The sequence below is a fragment of the Eimeria acervulina genome, genomic scaffold (assembly GCF_000499425.1).
Source record: "Eimeria acervulina Houghton genomic scaffold, Eah_scaff508, whole genome shotgun sequence".
NCBI lineage: Eukaryota > Apicomplexa > Conoidasida > Eucoccidiorida > Eimeriidae > Eimeria > Eimeria acervulina.
In genome coordinates this window covers 1-13,233 of record NW_013549755.1, presented here as the reverse complement: position 1 = coordinate 13,233, position 13,233 = coordinate 1, and the positions used below count along the sequence as shown (strand labels likewise).

General features: G+C 46.1%; 2 protein-coding genes across 2 annotated transcripts; one reads left to right on the top strand and one right to left on the bottom strand.

Annotated features, from left to right (window-relative positions):
• Positions 1 to 194: 194 nt before the first annotated feature.
• Positions 195 to 3,348, bottom strand: EAH_00040940 (RNA-binding protein, putative; the record flags this gene model as incomplete). The annotated part of the gene is made up of 6 exons (XM_013395202.1): positions 195 to 416; positions 820 to 886; positions 1,373 to 1,440; positions 1,704 to 1,801; positions 2,391 to 2,469; positions 3,127 to 3,348. The coding sequence occupies 6 exons, from the start codon at positions 3,346 to 3,348 to the stop codon at positions 195 to 197; spliced, it is 756 nt and encodes a 251-aa protein (XP_013250656.1).
• Positions 3,349 to 4,104: 756 nt separating this feature from the next.
• Positions 4,105 to 10,936, top strand: EAH_00040930 (hypothetical protein, conserved; the record flags this gene model as incomplete). Its single annotated transcript, XM_013395201.1, has 4 exons — positions 4,105 to 5,533; positions 5,989 to 8,927; positions 9,150 to 10,493; positions 10,844 to 10,936. The coding sequence occupies 4 exons, from the start codon at positions 4,105 to 4,107 to the stop codon at positions 10,934 to 10,936; spliced, it is 5,805 nt and encodes a 1,934-aa protein (XP_013250655.1).
• Between the last annotated feature and the right edge of the window lie 2,297 nt (positions 10,937 to 13,233).

Below are 13,233 nucleotides of genomic sequence, written 5' to 3'. Positions count from 1 at the left end.
CTCTAACTCTCTCTATCTGTCTTTAAACCCTAAACCCTAAACCCTAAACCCTAAGACCGGAAAATCATAGGGCCTATCTAAACCCTAATCCTTTTAAACCCTAAACCCTAAACCCTAAACCCTTTTTTTTTTAAATACTCTTTGGCGTTTAAAATAAAGACAAGAAAAAAGAGTTAATTCCGAAGAAAGTTTATTTAAACATTTTCTTTTTTTTGTTTTTTTTGCACTCGTTTATCGATATCTTTTTTATCTGCCAGTCGTTTGATGTTTTGTTTTTTTGTATTTCTTGAATGAAGATCAGCGGCAACAGTTTCTTTGCTTTGTTTGTCTGCTGCTCTTTCTTCTTTAACTTCTTCTTTTGCTTCTCCTTCTGTCTTCCTCTTTGCTGCATCTCTCTTCTTCTTCAGCAGCAACGCCTGCAGCACATACAAAGAAATACAGATATCTATTTAAAGAGCTTCTTATCTCCGTCTGCTGTCTTTAAAACGAAGAAAATTAATATATTAAAAGATATGAATCAGTGCAAATACGAATAACAGCAACAAACAAAATAATAAAAGGTGTATATATATATATATGTATGTATATATACGTACACCTGAAAGAAGAAAATAATTGTTGTACGAAAATAAATACACAAAGAGACGAAAGCACAAACAAAGACAAACGTGCAAGTGAAGCCACGCAAGACGCATGCACATATATATATATATATATATATATTATGTATATATATATTATATGCGTTTATATATATAACAAATATATGAAAAACAACAACATTAAACAAAAGTTAAAGATGAAGCTGTCTTGACTTGCTCTTCTTTTTCTGCGTTCTTCATTCTTTTTTTTAATTTTCTCCGTTCGTATTTTTGATTTTCCTCCGCTGCATTTTAACAAAGCCAAAGAAATTAAAATAAGGCAGCAAATAACAAAAGTATATTTTAATAAATAACAAAAGTATATTTTAATTTCATTATAACTTTGTAGAAGAAGAAAAACAACATCAATCATATATCTGCATAATTAGCATAGTAAGTCTAGCGGCTTTGGCTTTGTCTTCAGATTCAATAAATAAACATAGAAAAGGTATTTCAATAAATAAACATAGAAAAGGTATTTCAGAAGAAATTCAAATGCATGCATAAATATATACAAATTATATTATGCATTAAATATATCAATACTCATTCATATATTTATTCAGCGTTCATACAAATGAAGAGGGCATCAATATAAATACCCAAGTAGAGCGTAAGCAAATGAAAAATAAATAAATAAATAAATATAAATATAAATATAAATATAAATATAAATATAAATATAAATATAATTAAATTAAATAGATATTAATTTCTGCATTTCTGCATACCCGCCAGCTGTTAGCTCAACCCGTATTTTTCTTTCGTTGAGGGTCCTTCCATCATAATTTAGAGCGATCTGCAGAATAAATAAAAAGAAAAAGAGTTTTAAAACATATATTCAAAGTATACTTTAAAAATAATTAAAAAACTCATATCAACATTTTCGTATTCAGGTGTATCTGCACCTTAGACGGGTTTTGTTAAGCTCAGTATTAATTCTCGTCTTCATTTTTGTTATTTCTATGATAAATGATGCATAAAAAAAGAGAAAAAGACTTTAATAAATATTTTATTTTGTTTAATTCTTTAATATATATTCTATTTTTTGTTTAATTGTACTTTCAGAGCTTCTTTATTTGTAAACTCTACAAATCCGCAGCCTTTGGGTTTCTTCGTTTGTTTATCAGTCAGAAGGCGAACATCTTTAATAAACAACTCTGCAGCAAAAACAGCATTATAAAGCACTTCTTTCTCTTCCTAAAAAGATAAAACATATTTAAATATAAGATAAGAAAAACCCAATAAGATAATAATAATATAAAACAACAATAAAAAGAAAAAACCCTCTTCATATAAAGAGCTATAAATAATAATAAACAAGTAGAAACCCTAAGAGTAAGACTAAAAGGCTTTAATGCTCATTTGTCTGTGTTCATACACCACAAGAAAAAACAAATAAAAACAAACTGTAAACAGACGAAACATACAAAAAATAAAGACATCTGAATAAATAATAAATGCAAAAGTAGAGAAAGCCCTCAGATAACAAATCAAAAGAAGTACATCCTAAAAAGATAAAACATATTTAAATATAAAACAAGAAAAACAACATAAAATAATAATAATAATAATAAAACAAAAATTAAGAAGAAAGCAAAGGCTTCAAAGTAATCGGTAGATGCAAGCTCAGCAAGAAGATAAAAGCAATGAAGAGAGTGTGCATATAACGATAAATAAAAAGATATTTAAATAAATAAATAACAAACAAACAAACAAATATTAAAAATATTTATTTATTTATCTTACGAAGCTTGCGGCCAAAAAAGCTGCGAACATCTGCAGCAGAAACTGTCAGAGGTAAATTCCCGACGAATAAAACGAAGAGCTGCAGCAAAATAAATAAATAAATAATTATAATTATAATTAATATAAATATACTTAAATTATCTGCACTCAACAAATAAATAATTATAATTAATATTAATATTAATATATTTAAATCATCTGCACTCATCTATCTAATTTATTACTTACACATCTAAACAGCCTGCGCATTAACATACATATAATATATACATATAAATATATATATATATATTTATATATATATATTTATATATATATATTATCTACACAAAAGCTATTTAAACAGAAGATATGTACATTTGCATAACTGTTTATGTTTATGCAGCATACAAACGCAATAAAATATCAACACGACTACAAACATACAAAACATAAACACGTCTATACATATACACATATCATATATATAATATATATTATATATATTATATAATATATATTATATAATATATATAATATATATATAATATGATTGCTTCAATTGAGCCGTATATAAGCTGCCAGCATTTGTTTGCATGCGTTTAAACTGCAGGTTAGACAATTTAGGTGTATATGCAGCACTTCAATTGTGTGCATGCATACAAGCAAAACAACTCTTCAGGTGTATAGGCAACTCTTCAGGTGTATATGCAGCACTTCAGGTGTATAGGCAGCTCAAATGCATGCTGAGCCCTACCGACTTCTTCTGGGGAGCTTCTGAAGACTGCGCAGGTGCTGCTGCTGCTGCTGCTGCTGCTGCTGCTGCTGCCGCCTCCGTCTTCAGCTGAGTTTCATCTTGCTGCTGCTGCTGTTGTTGTTGCTGCTGCTGCTGCTGCTGTTTCTTGTTGGGTTTCTTCTTTTTAGAAGCTTGGCGTTGCTCCCGCAGCGCAGACTTCAGCAGCTGCAAGGAGCGCTTCATCCTGCAGCAGCAAAACAAATCTGGTGCTGCTGCTGCTGCTGCTGCTGTTGCTGCTGCTGCTGTTGCTGCTGCTGCTGTTGATGCTGCTGCTGCTGTTGCTGCTGCTGTTGATGCTGCTGCTGCTGCTGTAGCTGCTGCTGCTGCTCCTGAGGAGTACTTGTTCTTGCTGCTGCTGCTCTGCAGGAGCTGCTGCTGCTGCTGTTGCTGATGCTGTTACAACACCACCTCTGCTGTTGCAGCAGAAGCTGCACAGGCGGACGGCTTTCTTCCTTCTATTCAGCTGCAGTGCTGCTCCTCGTAATTCTGTTTTTGCTATCCCTGCTGCAGCAATACCTTCTGCTGCTCCCTCCGAGCCTTGCATGCGTTCCTTGCTGCTGCTGCTGCAGCAGCTGCTGCGCTTGTGGCTCTACAGGCAGCTGCTAATGAGATGGTGAGGCGAAATAATAATATTTTAGACGACTAAAAACAGAAAACAAAGAGACACATCTGCTGCTGCTGCTGCTGCTGCTGCTGCTGTGCTGCATCGATGCTGTCCCCGTAGCGGCTGCAGCTGGGGCTGCAGCTGTCTTCTTTTGCTGCTGCTAGACCCCCTGCATATTTATTGTTTTTGCTTTTGCTGCTTCCTCATGTGCGCTGTCCATACACAGCGCACTAGAAGAAGCAGTAACTGCAGCCTCTGCTGCTGCCGCTGCTGCTGCAGCTGCAGCAGCTGCTGCTGCAGGGTTTGCCCCCCACCTGCCTGCTGCTCAACACAAGATGGACACTGCTGCTTCTAACCTTCATCGTGTAGATCAGCTTGAAGCAAACAAATGCAGCGCCTCAGCAGCAGCAGCAGAAGACGCAGCAGCTGCTGCTGCAGCTGCTGCTGCAGCTTCTGCTGGACCCGATGCTGCAGCAAGCGCAGCAGCATCAGCAGCAGCAGCAGATGATGCGCCTGATGCAGCGGAAGGCTTCGAGGCAGTGACAGCAAACGAAGCAGTTGCTGCTTACTTGTGTCCAGAGGAAGCAGCAGAGAGCATTAGAAAGCTATGCCTGCTGCCAGCTGCTCCTGCTGCTGCTGCTGCTGCAGCTGGTGCTGCTGCTGTAGATGCAACACAAGTATTAGGACCAGCAGCAGCAAACCAGATAAAAGAAACTGCTCTTGCTGCGCTGCTGCTGCATCTCCATGTGGGGCGTGTGTCTTTCAGAGAAGTCCTCAGGTACGCCGACTGCTGCAGCACAGCAGCAGCAGCAGCAGCAGATGCAACAGCAGCAACAGCAGTTACCTGTTCAGGTTATGTTAAGGCGGCACAAATGCGAAAGGCAGCAGCGCTGCTGCCGGCACAAATAATGCGCCGCATGCCAGAGCTGCCTCTCCGCAGCAGCAGCAGCAGCAGCAGCAGCAGCAGCAGCAACAACAGCAGCAAGAACAGCAACAGCAACAGCAACAGCAGCAACACAACCACAGGCAAAGAGAATGGTAATGATGCAGCCACAGATAGCAGCAGCAGCAGTAGCCGCACATCGGCAGGTAGTTGCACAGCGGATAACAGCAGCAGCAGCAACAGCAGCAACAGCAACAGCAGCAGCAGCAGCAGCAGCAGGGAGAGGCTGAGTGAGGAAGACGACCTCTGGGAGTTGCTGCAGCTGTGCAGCAACAAATTTTTTAAAGACTGGCAGGGCACAGAGGGCGGGGTTAGCTGCTGCCTCATCATTGCAGAGTCATCTCCGGAGCTGCTGCAGCTGCTGCTGCCGCTGCGTAGCAGCAGCAACAGCAGCAGCAGCAGCAGCAAGGAGAGCAGCAGCAGCGATGATAGCAGCAGCAGCAGCAGCAAGTACTGGAGCGAAGATTGTACAGTTGGTTTGTTTATTTTGCGCAGTTTGCTGCAGCAGGTTCACACCCCTTCTTTCGCTCAGAGCACGCGGCAGCAGCTGCTGCAGTTGCTGCTGCTGTTGCTGCAGCACTGCGTTTCAGCAGTGCAGCAGGAGTTGCAGCAGCATGCATTAGTGCTGGATATATCGCGGCAGCTTGAAGGCGAGAGAGACCCTCGATGTTTGCTGCTGCTCTTCGCAATTGTTCAGCAGCTGGGGTGTACGTACAGCTGCTGCATGCGAAGGACTGAGCTCGAGGCTTCTGTTGATATTATTATGACTTACTTCCCTATCTCCTTCACCCCTCCCCCCAACGCCCTCGCCTCAGTCACAGGTTTGCTGCTGCTGCTGCTGCTGCTCCTGCTGCTGCACTTGCTGCTGCTGCTGCACTTGCTGATGCTGCACTTGCTGATGCTGCACTTGCTGCTGCTGCACTTGCTGCTGCTGCACTTGCTGCTGCTGCACTTGCTGCCGCTGGGGTTGCTGATGCTGCGGCTGCTGTTGCTGCGGCTGCTGCAGTTGCTGCTGCTGGGGTTGCTAATGCTGCGGCTGCTGATGGTGCTGCTGCTGATGGTGCTGCTGTTAGAGTCCACTCGGGCTGTTCGCTGCTGGTGCTGCTGCTACAGTGCGCAGCTGCTGCTGCTGTTGCAGTCTGTTGCTGCTGCTCTTGCTGCTGCTGCTCTTGCTGCTGCTGCTCGTGCTGCTGCTGCTCTTGCTGCAGCAGCAGCAGCAGGAGCAGTTTTGTTTGCTTAAACTGTGTGGAAGCTATGTTTGTTTGCTTGGTTTCAGAGCAGCAACTAGTTGAGGCGTTTGCTGCTGCTGCTGCTGCTTCACCTCTCTACGGCCCCTTTGTGCTTTCGCTGGCTGTCGATGTTATACCGTCCCTTATAGAAGACTGCAGCAGCAGCAGCAGCAGCAGCAGCAGCAGCAGCAGCAGCAAGGGCAGCAACCCCGTGGAAAAGGCTCTAAACTCTATTGCCCTCTGCCTTCCTCACTTTGAGGCTGCTGCTGCTGCTGATGCGGCGGTGCAGCTTGGGTTGCTGCTGCTGCAGCAGCAACAGCAGCAGCCTGACGACTTGCTGCCGCTTGAAGCTGTGGATCTGTTGGGTTTGCTGCTACGACGAGCGCAGCAGCAAACCCCAGCGGTGCAACAGCAGCAGCAACAGCAGCCAGACCAACAGCGGCAACAGCAGCAGCAACAGCAGCAACAGCAGCAGCGGCAGCAGCAGCAGCAGCAGCAACAGCAGCAGCAGGAGGAGGAGGATTTGGATGGTTGTTTGTCTGTCATGCAAGCAGAGGAGCTGCTGCTGCCGACTGTCTCTCCGCTGCTGCAGCTGCAGGACATAGCCAAGCCGATGAATAAGCTAGTGCTGCAGATGCTGCTAGAGGCAGCAGCAGCAGGCCCTGTCTCATGCTGCTGCTGCTTGAAAGCTGCAGCGTTACCTTTGCTGCAGCAGATACTGAAAACGGCAGGCATATCCGTGCAGAGAGACCAGCTGAAGCAGCAGCAGCAGCAGCAGCAGCAGCAGCGGGCTCTAACCCCACGTGCTGCTCATGCTGCTCACGCTCTATTTAACAGCAGCAGCAGCAACAGCAGCAGCAACGATGGGGACGCCGCGTGCTTGGCTTCTCTGTCTGCGTGCCTTCCCTGGCTCTCAGCAGCAGCTGTAGATTGCTGCAGCAGCAGCAACAGCAGCAGCAGCAGCAACAACGAAAACAAGCGTATGACCGTCGATGAAAGGATGCAAGTGCAGGGTGGTTTGCTGCTGCTGTCGGAGCTGCTGGCAACAGCACAAGGGAGCGGGTGCATGCAAGCAGCAGCAGCAGCAGCAGCAGCAGCAGCAGCAGCAGAGCCGGATAGTTGGCAGCAGCAGCAGGAGGTTCTGCTGCAGATGCTGCAAGAGCTGCTGCTGCTGCTTCTGCTTAGAGGCGATTTGCTTGCGGTAGAGGGGCCAGATGCGTTGCTGCTGCTGCTGCGGCTTGTGGGTATTGTTGCAGCAACACAACCTGTAGGAGAAGCAGCAGCAGCAGCAGCAGCATACGTTCTGTCTGTTCTTGGGGGCTTCGTTGCTACTCCTCGACTGGTATCACCAGCAGCAGCAGCAGCAGCAGCAGCAGCTTGTGCTGCTGCTGCAGACGAAGTAGAAGAAGACAACTTGAAGAGGGAAGACGCGCAGCAGCAACACGTGCAGCAGCAGCAGCAGCAACGCGTGCAGCAGCAGCAGCAGCAGCAACGGGTGCTGCAAGAGCAGCTGCTGCAAGTTGCTTCTGCCTTCCACAGCAGGATAGCTGCAGAGTGCAGCAGCAGCGGAGTCGCTGCAGTCCTTAGCAGCAAGCCTTCCGATGCTGCTGCTGATGCAAGCAGCAGCAGCACAGAGGTCGCAGCAGCAAGAGGAGTTGGTGGCAGCCCCTACGTTGCATGCGTGCGGTCGCTGCAGCATATTCTGCTGTCTACTGGCTGCATGCAGCAGCAGCAACAACAACAGCAAGAGCAGCAGCAGGAGCAGCAACAGCAGCTGATGCCGGCCTGGGTGCTGCTGCGCGCTGTTGCAGCGGGAGTTGAGGCTGCATGCGGAGCAGCTCTGAACAGCTTTGGCGGCAGCAGCAGCAGTAATCAGCAGCAACAGCAGCAGCAGCAACAGCAGCAGCAGCAGCAACAACAACAGCAAAAGCCGCCCATATTTGAGTTGCTGCCAGCAGCTGAGGCAGCTGAAGTGTCCGTTGGTTGCTGCTGCGTCCTCGTGGGCCGCTGGGATACATCTGCGCACCACTGCGAGCAGCAGCAGCAGCAGCAGCAACAGCAACAGCAGCAACAAGAACAGCAGCAAGAAGAGGAGGTGCAGCGCCAACTGCAGCAACAGCAGCAGCAGCAGCAACAGCAGCAGCAAATATTCGTTTTTTCTCCCCCCGCCCGCTTGCTGCAACGCCTTTGTGATCTTCTTTGCTGCGCGGCTGAGCCCTTGGAGCAGCAGCAGCAGCAGCCGCAGCTGCTGCTGCTGCCTTCAGCAGCAGCAAAGTTGCGTCTTCTGGCCTCAGCTGCAGACGGTTTGGCGAGCGCACTGTGTATATACAGCACGATCGTCCAGCAGCAGCAGCAGCAACAGCAGCAGCAAGAGCAGCAGCAAGAGCAGCAGCAACGAGAGCAGCAGCAGCAAAGGAAGAGGGGTCCGGGGGCTTCTCTACTGCTGCTGCTAGGCAGCAAGAGGCTGACGAGTCTGTTTAGGAACTTAGCAGCTGCGTACGTACAGCAGCAGCAGCAGCAGCAGCAGCAGCAGCAGCAAGAGCAGCAGCAACATGAAGAGCAGCAGCAGCAGGGGATGCTGCTTGCATGCATCGTTACTTCACTGCGTCTGCTGCTGCAGCGGCTGCTGGTGCTGCTGCCGCAGCAAGACGCTGCTGCACTTTCGCAGCATATGCTGGAGGAGGTGCTGCGCCATGATGAATTGCTGCTGTTCTTTCCTGCTGCAGTTGCTGTTGCGGTGCAGCCGTGCTGCAGCACCAGCAGCAACACCTGCTGCTGCAGAGGGACTCCCGCTTGGAGCTGCAGCAGCAGTAACCGCATGCAGCAGCAGTTGCTGCAGCGATGTATCTTGCTTTGCTGCTGCTCTCTGCCTGAATGGCAGCAGCAGCAAGTGCGGCAGCTGCTGCCAGCAGCAGCAGCAGCACCAACAGCAACAGCAGCAGCAGCACAGAAGAGCCTTGTGCTGCAGCGGGATGCACTCGAAGTGGTGCTGCTGCTGCTGCAGCACTGGTCACTGAGCAGCAAGCGCGCAGCAGTTTCTCTGCTGCAGCAGGTGGTTGCGAAGCTGCTGCAGAACTGCTGCTGCAGTTGCTGCTGCAGCAGCTGCTGCTGCTGGAGTGCAAACAGCACCACAGATGAGGCTTCCCCGTCTGCTGCTGCTGCTGCTGCTGCTGCTCGGATTGCTGCTCGCGCTGCTGGCTTGCTGCAGGGTGCTGCACTCGCTGGTCTTTGGGCAAGCCGCTGCAGCAGCAGCAGCAGCAGCAGCAACAGCAGCACCAGCGACGATGAGAGATGTCAGCTTGCTGAGCAGCTTTTGGAGGACATCTTGCTGCAGGCCTTCGCACCTCGTTCACATGGCAGCAGCAGCAGCAGCACCAGCAGCAAAAGTAGCAGCAGCAACAGCAACGACAGCGACAGCAGCAGCATTAAAGGATGCAGTTGTGCTGCGCAGTTGGCTGCTGCGAGGGCTGTGGGGCTGCTGCTGCCAGATGTGTTGCAGCAGTCAGCCTTGGCGTTAGATCCATCACCCAGTAGCAGCAGCAGCAGCAACAGCAGCAGCAGCAGCAGCAACAGCAGCAGCAGCAGCAGCAACAGCAGCACCAGTTACTGCCCTCTCTTCCCCGTTCTACCGGAGGGGCGGCCGTGGCGTTTTGGGGCTGATGAATCAGAGCAGCAGCAGCATCAGCAGCAGCAGCAGCAGCAGCAACAGCAGTATGCGGGTAGAGGGTCAAGGAAGCAGCGGAGTGGAGCAGCAGCAGCTAGTTTCTGCCTTGAAGTGCTGCATCCTCGCTGTACGAGTGCTGCTGCTGCTGCAGTTGCTGCTGCATTATCAGCAGCATCATCATCATCAGCAGCAGCAGCTGCAGCAGCAGCACGGTGGGATGCCCCTCGCGGCGAAATCCATTGGCTCCACGAGGCAGAACCTGTTCAGCAGCAGCAGCAGCAGCAGCAGCAGCAGCGGAAGCTGGTTGCGCAGTTGCCGCTGCTGAGTTGCCTTACAGCAGCATGTGTTTCCTCTCTCAGCAGTAGCAACAGCAGCAGCAGCAGCAGAAGCAGCAGATTGGAGCAGCTGGCGCAGGCGGAGCCGCATTTTACTGCCTTGGGGCCCCTTAGTCTGCTGGAGGTGGTTATAGGGTGGGGTTGCTGCTTCTTCGTGCAGCAGCAGCACCTGCTGTCTACTCTGAAACTGCGCATGCAGCAGATGCCGGCTGGTACTGCTGCTGCTGCTGCAGCTCTTGCTGCTGCAGCAGGCTTCCCCCTCTCTCTTACGCCGCTCCACAACACGAGTCAGCAGCAGCAACAGATAGTCCGCGCAACAGCAGCAGCAGCAGCAACAGCAGCAGCAACAGTACAGGAGCAACAAGAGCAGCAGCAGCAGCAGCACGAAGATATCGATGATGCCGCAGTAGCAACAGCAACAGCAGCAGCAGCAGCAGATTTTGCTTTGCTAGAAGGTTTTTCAGGCTCATGGTTGTTTTTGCTGCTGCAGCTGCTGCAGCAGCAGCGAAAGTCGGAGCAAAGAAGCAGAAAGAAGAGCACAGCACATAACGAGGTGTATCCTACATTCTTAGGGTCTTCTTCGTTGCTGCTGCTGCTGCTGCTGCATGCGCTGCTGCTGCTAGCCCTGTGTGAGAGGAGGCCTCTGCTGCGGCTGCTGGCGCTCGAGGGTTTACGTCTAGCAGTGCAGCAGCAATCCATCAAGAAAGAAGTGCAGCAGCAAACCGCTCAACAAGTAAACCCTAAACCCTAAACCCTAAACCCTCAGCGAGTGTTGCAGCTGCACCGTAACAGAGGAGTACCTGCTGTTGCAGGTGCTGCTGCTGCTGCTGCTGCTGCTGCAGTCGATCTGCTTGCAGACGGTGCGGTTCCCTGCTGCTGTTGCTGCTGTTGTTGCTGCTGCAGGTGCTGCTGCTGCTGGAGGAGGCGCTCTGTGATGAACGCGCGGTGGTGCGGAGAGCTGCTGGGGCCTGCTTCGGTGCGTGGACAGCTCGCTGATTGCTGCTGCTGCTGCTGCTGCTGCAGCAGCAGCAGCAGCAGCAGCAGCTGGAGGGTGTGTTGATTTTTTTGTGTCTTATACCGATTCTGTATTCTGCATGCACTCGGATGGTCTTTGAAGAATATGCTGAGAAGCAAAGAGAGCCCGCGCTGCTGCTTCTTGTGCAGCAGCAGCAGCAGCAGCAGCGGGAGCTGCTGCCGCTGCTCTTCGTGCTGCTGTTGCTGCTGCTGCATTGGGTGGATTGCAGGAAGCTGCACTTTGCTGCTTGTTTTGCGTGGGGTTAGCGAGCCGGAGTTAGCTTTATACAGCTTTAGCAGCTGTATCTAGCTGTATCTAGCTGCAGCTAGCTGTATCTAGCTGTAGCTAGCTGTAGCTAGCTGTTCTGGCCGTAGCGGGTTGTTTTTATAGTTGTTTCGAAGTGTAGCTAGCTGTAGCTAGCTGCTGCTAGTCATAGATAGCTGTAGCTATCTGTAGCTAGCGATAGCTAGCTGTAGCTAGCGATGGCTAGCTTTAGCTAGCTGTAGCTAGCTACAGCTAGCTACAGCTAGCTGGTTGCTGCGGCGTCCGAGTGTTGTTTTTGTGGGGGCGCAGCAACTGAATTCGAATTTGTGTCTTCGTGCCTTTAGAGTATCATGTGTATATATGTGTGTATATATATATATATATGTTATATATATATATAACATATATATATATATATGTTATATATATATTTGTATATATATTATATATAATATATATATTTTTACGTGTCTATTGATAGGTATGTGTATGTGTGTGTGTGTGTCTGTGTGTGTATCTGTGTGTGTGCCAGCGTATATATATATAATATTTATGTTAAATATATATATGTTAAATATATATATCTATATATATATATAGATATATATTTATTTATTTATATAATATATAATCTATATAATATATAATATGTGTGTATTAGTGTTTGAAAGAGGGGTTTGAAGTTCGCATCTTTTCGTCGAATTTTTTGGGTTTTGTTTGGCTGGTTGCTGAGAGCTAATAAAATAAAATATTTAAATATTTAAATATTTAAATAAATAAATAATTAAATAATTAATTGTTTAAATATTATTAAATAATTAATTGTTTAAATGCCTGTAGATTTTATTTATATGTTTAGACGCATAAATCTGAGGGTGTGTTAATGTTTAAGTGTATATTAATATTGGGGTGTATAGACATGTAAATGTTTACGTGTATAAATATATAAATGTTTACGTGTATTAATATATAAATGTATTAATGTTTAAATGTCTATGACTATATATCTTTATGTAAACCAAGCAGACGTTTAAATATATAAATGTTTAACTGTATAAATGTGTACAAGTCTTTGATGTTTTTATATATACTGCATGCAACAGCAGCAACCGGTGTTGTGATGTGGGGTGCTGCAGCTGCAGCAGCAGCTACAGCTACAGCAGCAGCAGCAGCAGCAGCAGCATATAATGGATTACGAACGCTATTGTCTCTTTTTCTGTGTCTTCTTGGCGAATTAAAAGCAAACAAAAACTCAAAAAACTTAAGTCGAGGTTGTTGCTGCTTTTTTTTGCTTTTACTCTAATACAGCCAGAGGCCGAGGAGACACGCAGTTATATATATATATAATAGATAATATATATAATAAACAACATACAATATATATATATATATATATATTTATTTATTTATTGAGTAGTTGGTTATCATGTATATATATAATATATATATAGGTAGATATGTATAATAGGGTAATATCACTTATACAGCATAATATTGTAGGATATTACATATTATATATAATATAAATATATAAGGTTTAGATAATATATATATATATATGCAAGTATCTATATATACATATATATATATGTATATATATAGGGGGTTGTCTCTGTCTTGATGAGGAAATAACTTTATTTGTGCAATTTGTTTTTGATTTATTAATTTAATTCGAGTTCTGATGTCTATGCACAGCCTCCCCAGTAGGCAGACGTTGTTTTGAATGCTGAGTCTATACATATAAATATAAGCATAAATATAAATATATATGTAATATATATTTAATTTTTTGTTGTTTATTTCTTTTTTAGAATGAGTTTTAAGGTTTTTTTAAATAATTTTTTACTTAAAAAAACAGCAGCCCCTGACGCCCTCACCAGCGAGTGGGTGTAGTTAGCAGCGCTGTCTTCTTTGGTTTGTAGACTACTACAGCGAATAAACAAAATAAAAATAAACAAATAAATAAAAATAACGAAATAATTGTGAATTCAATAAATCAAATAATGAGAAAAAA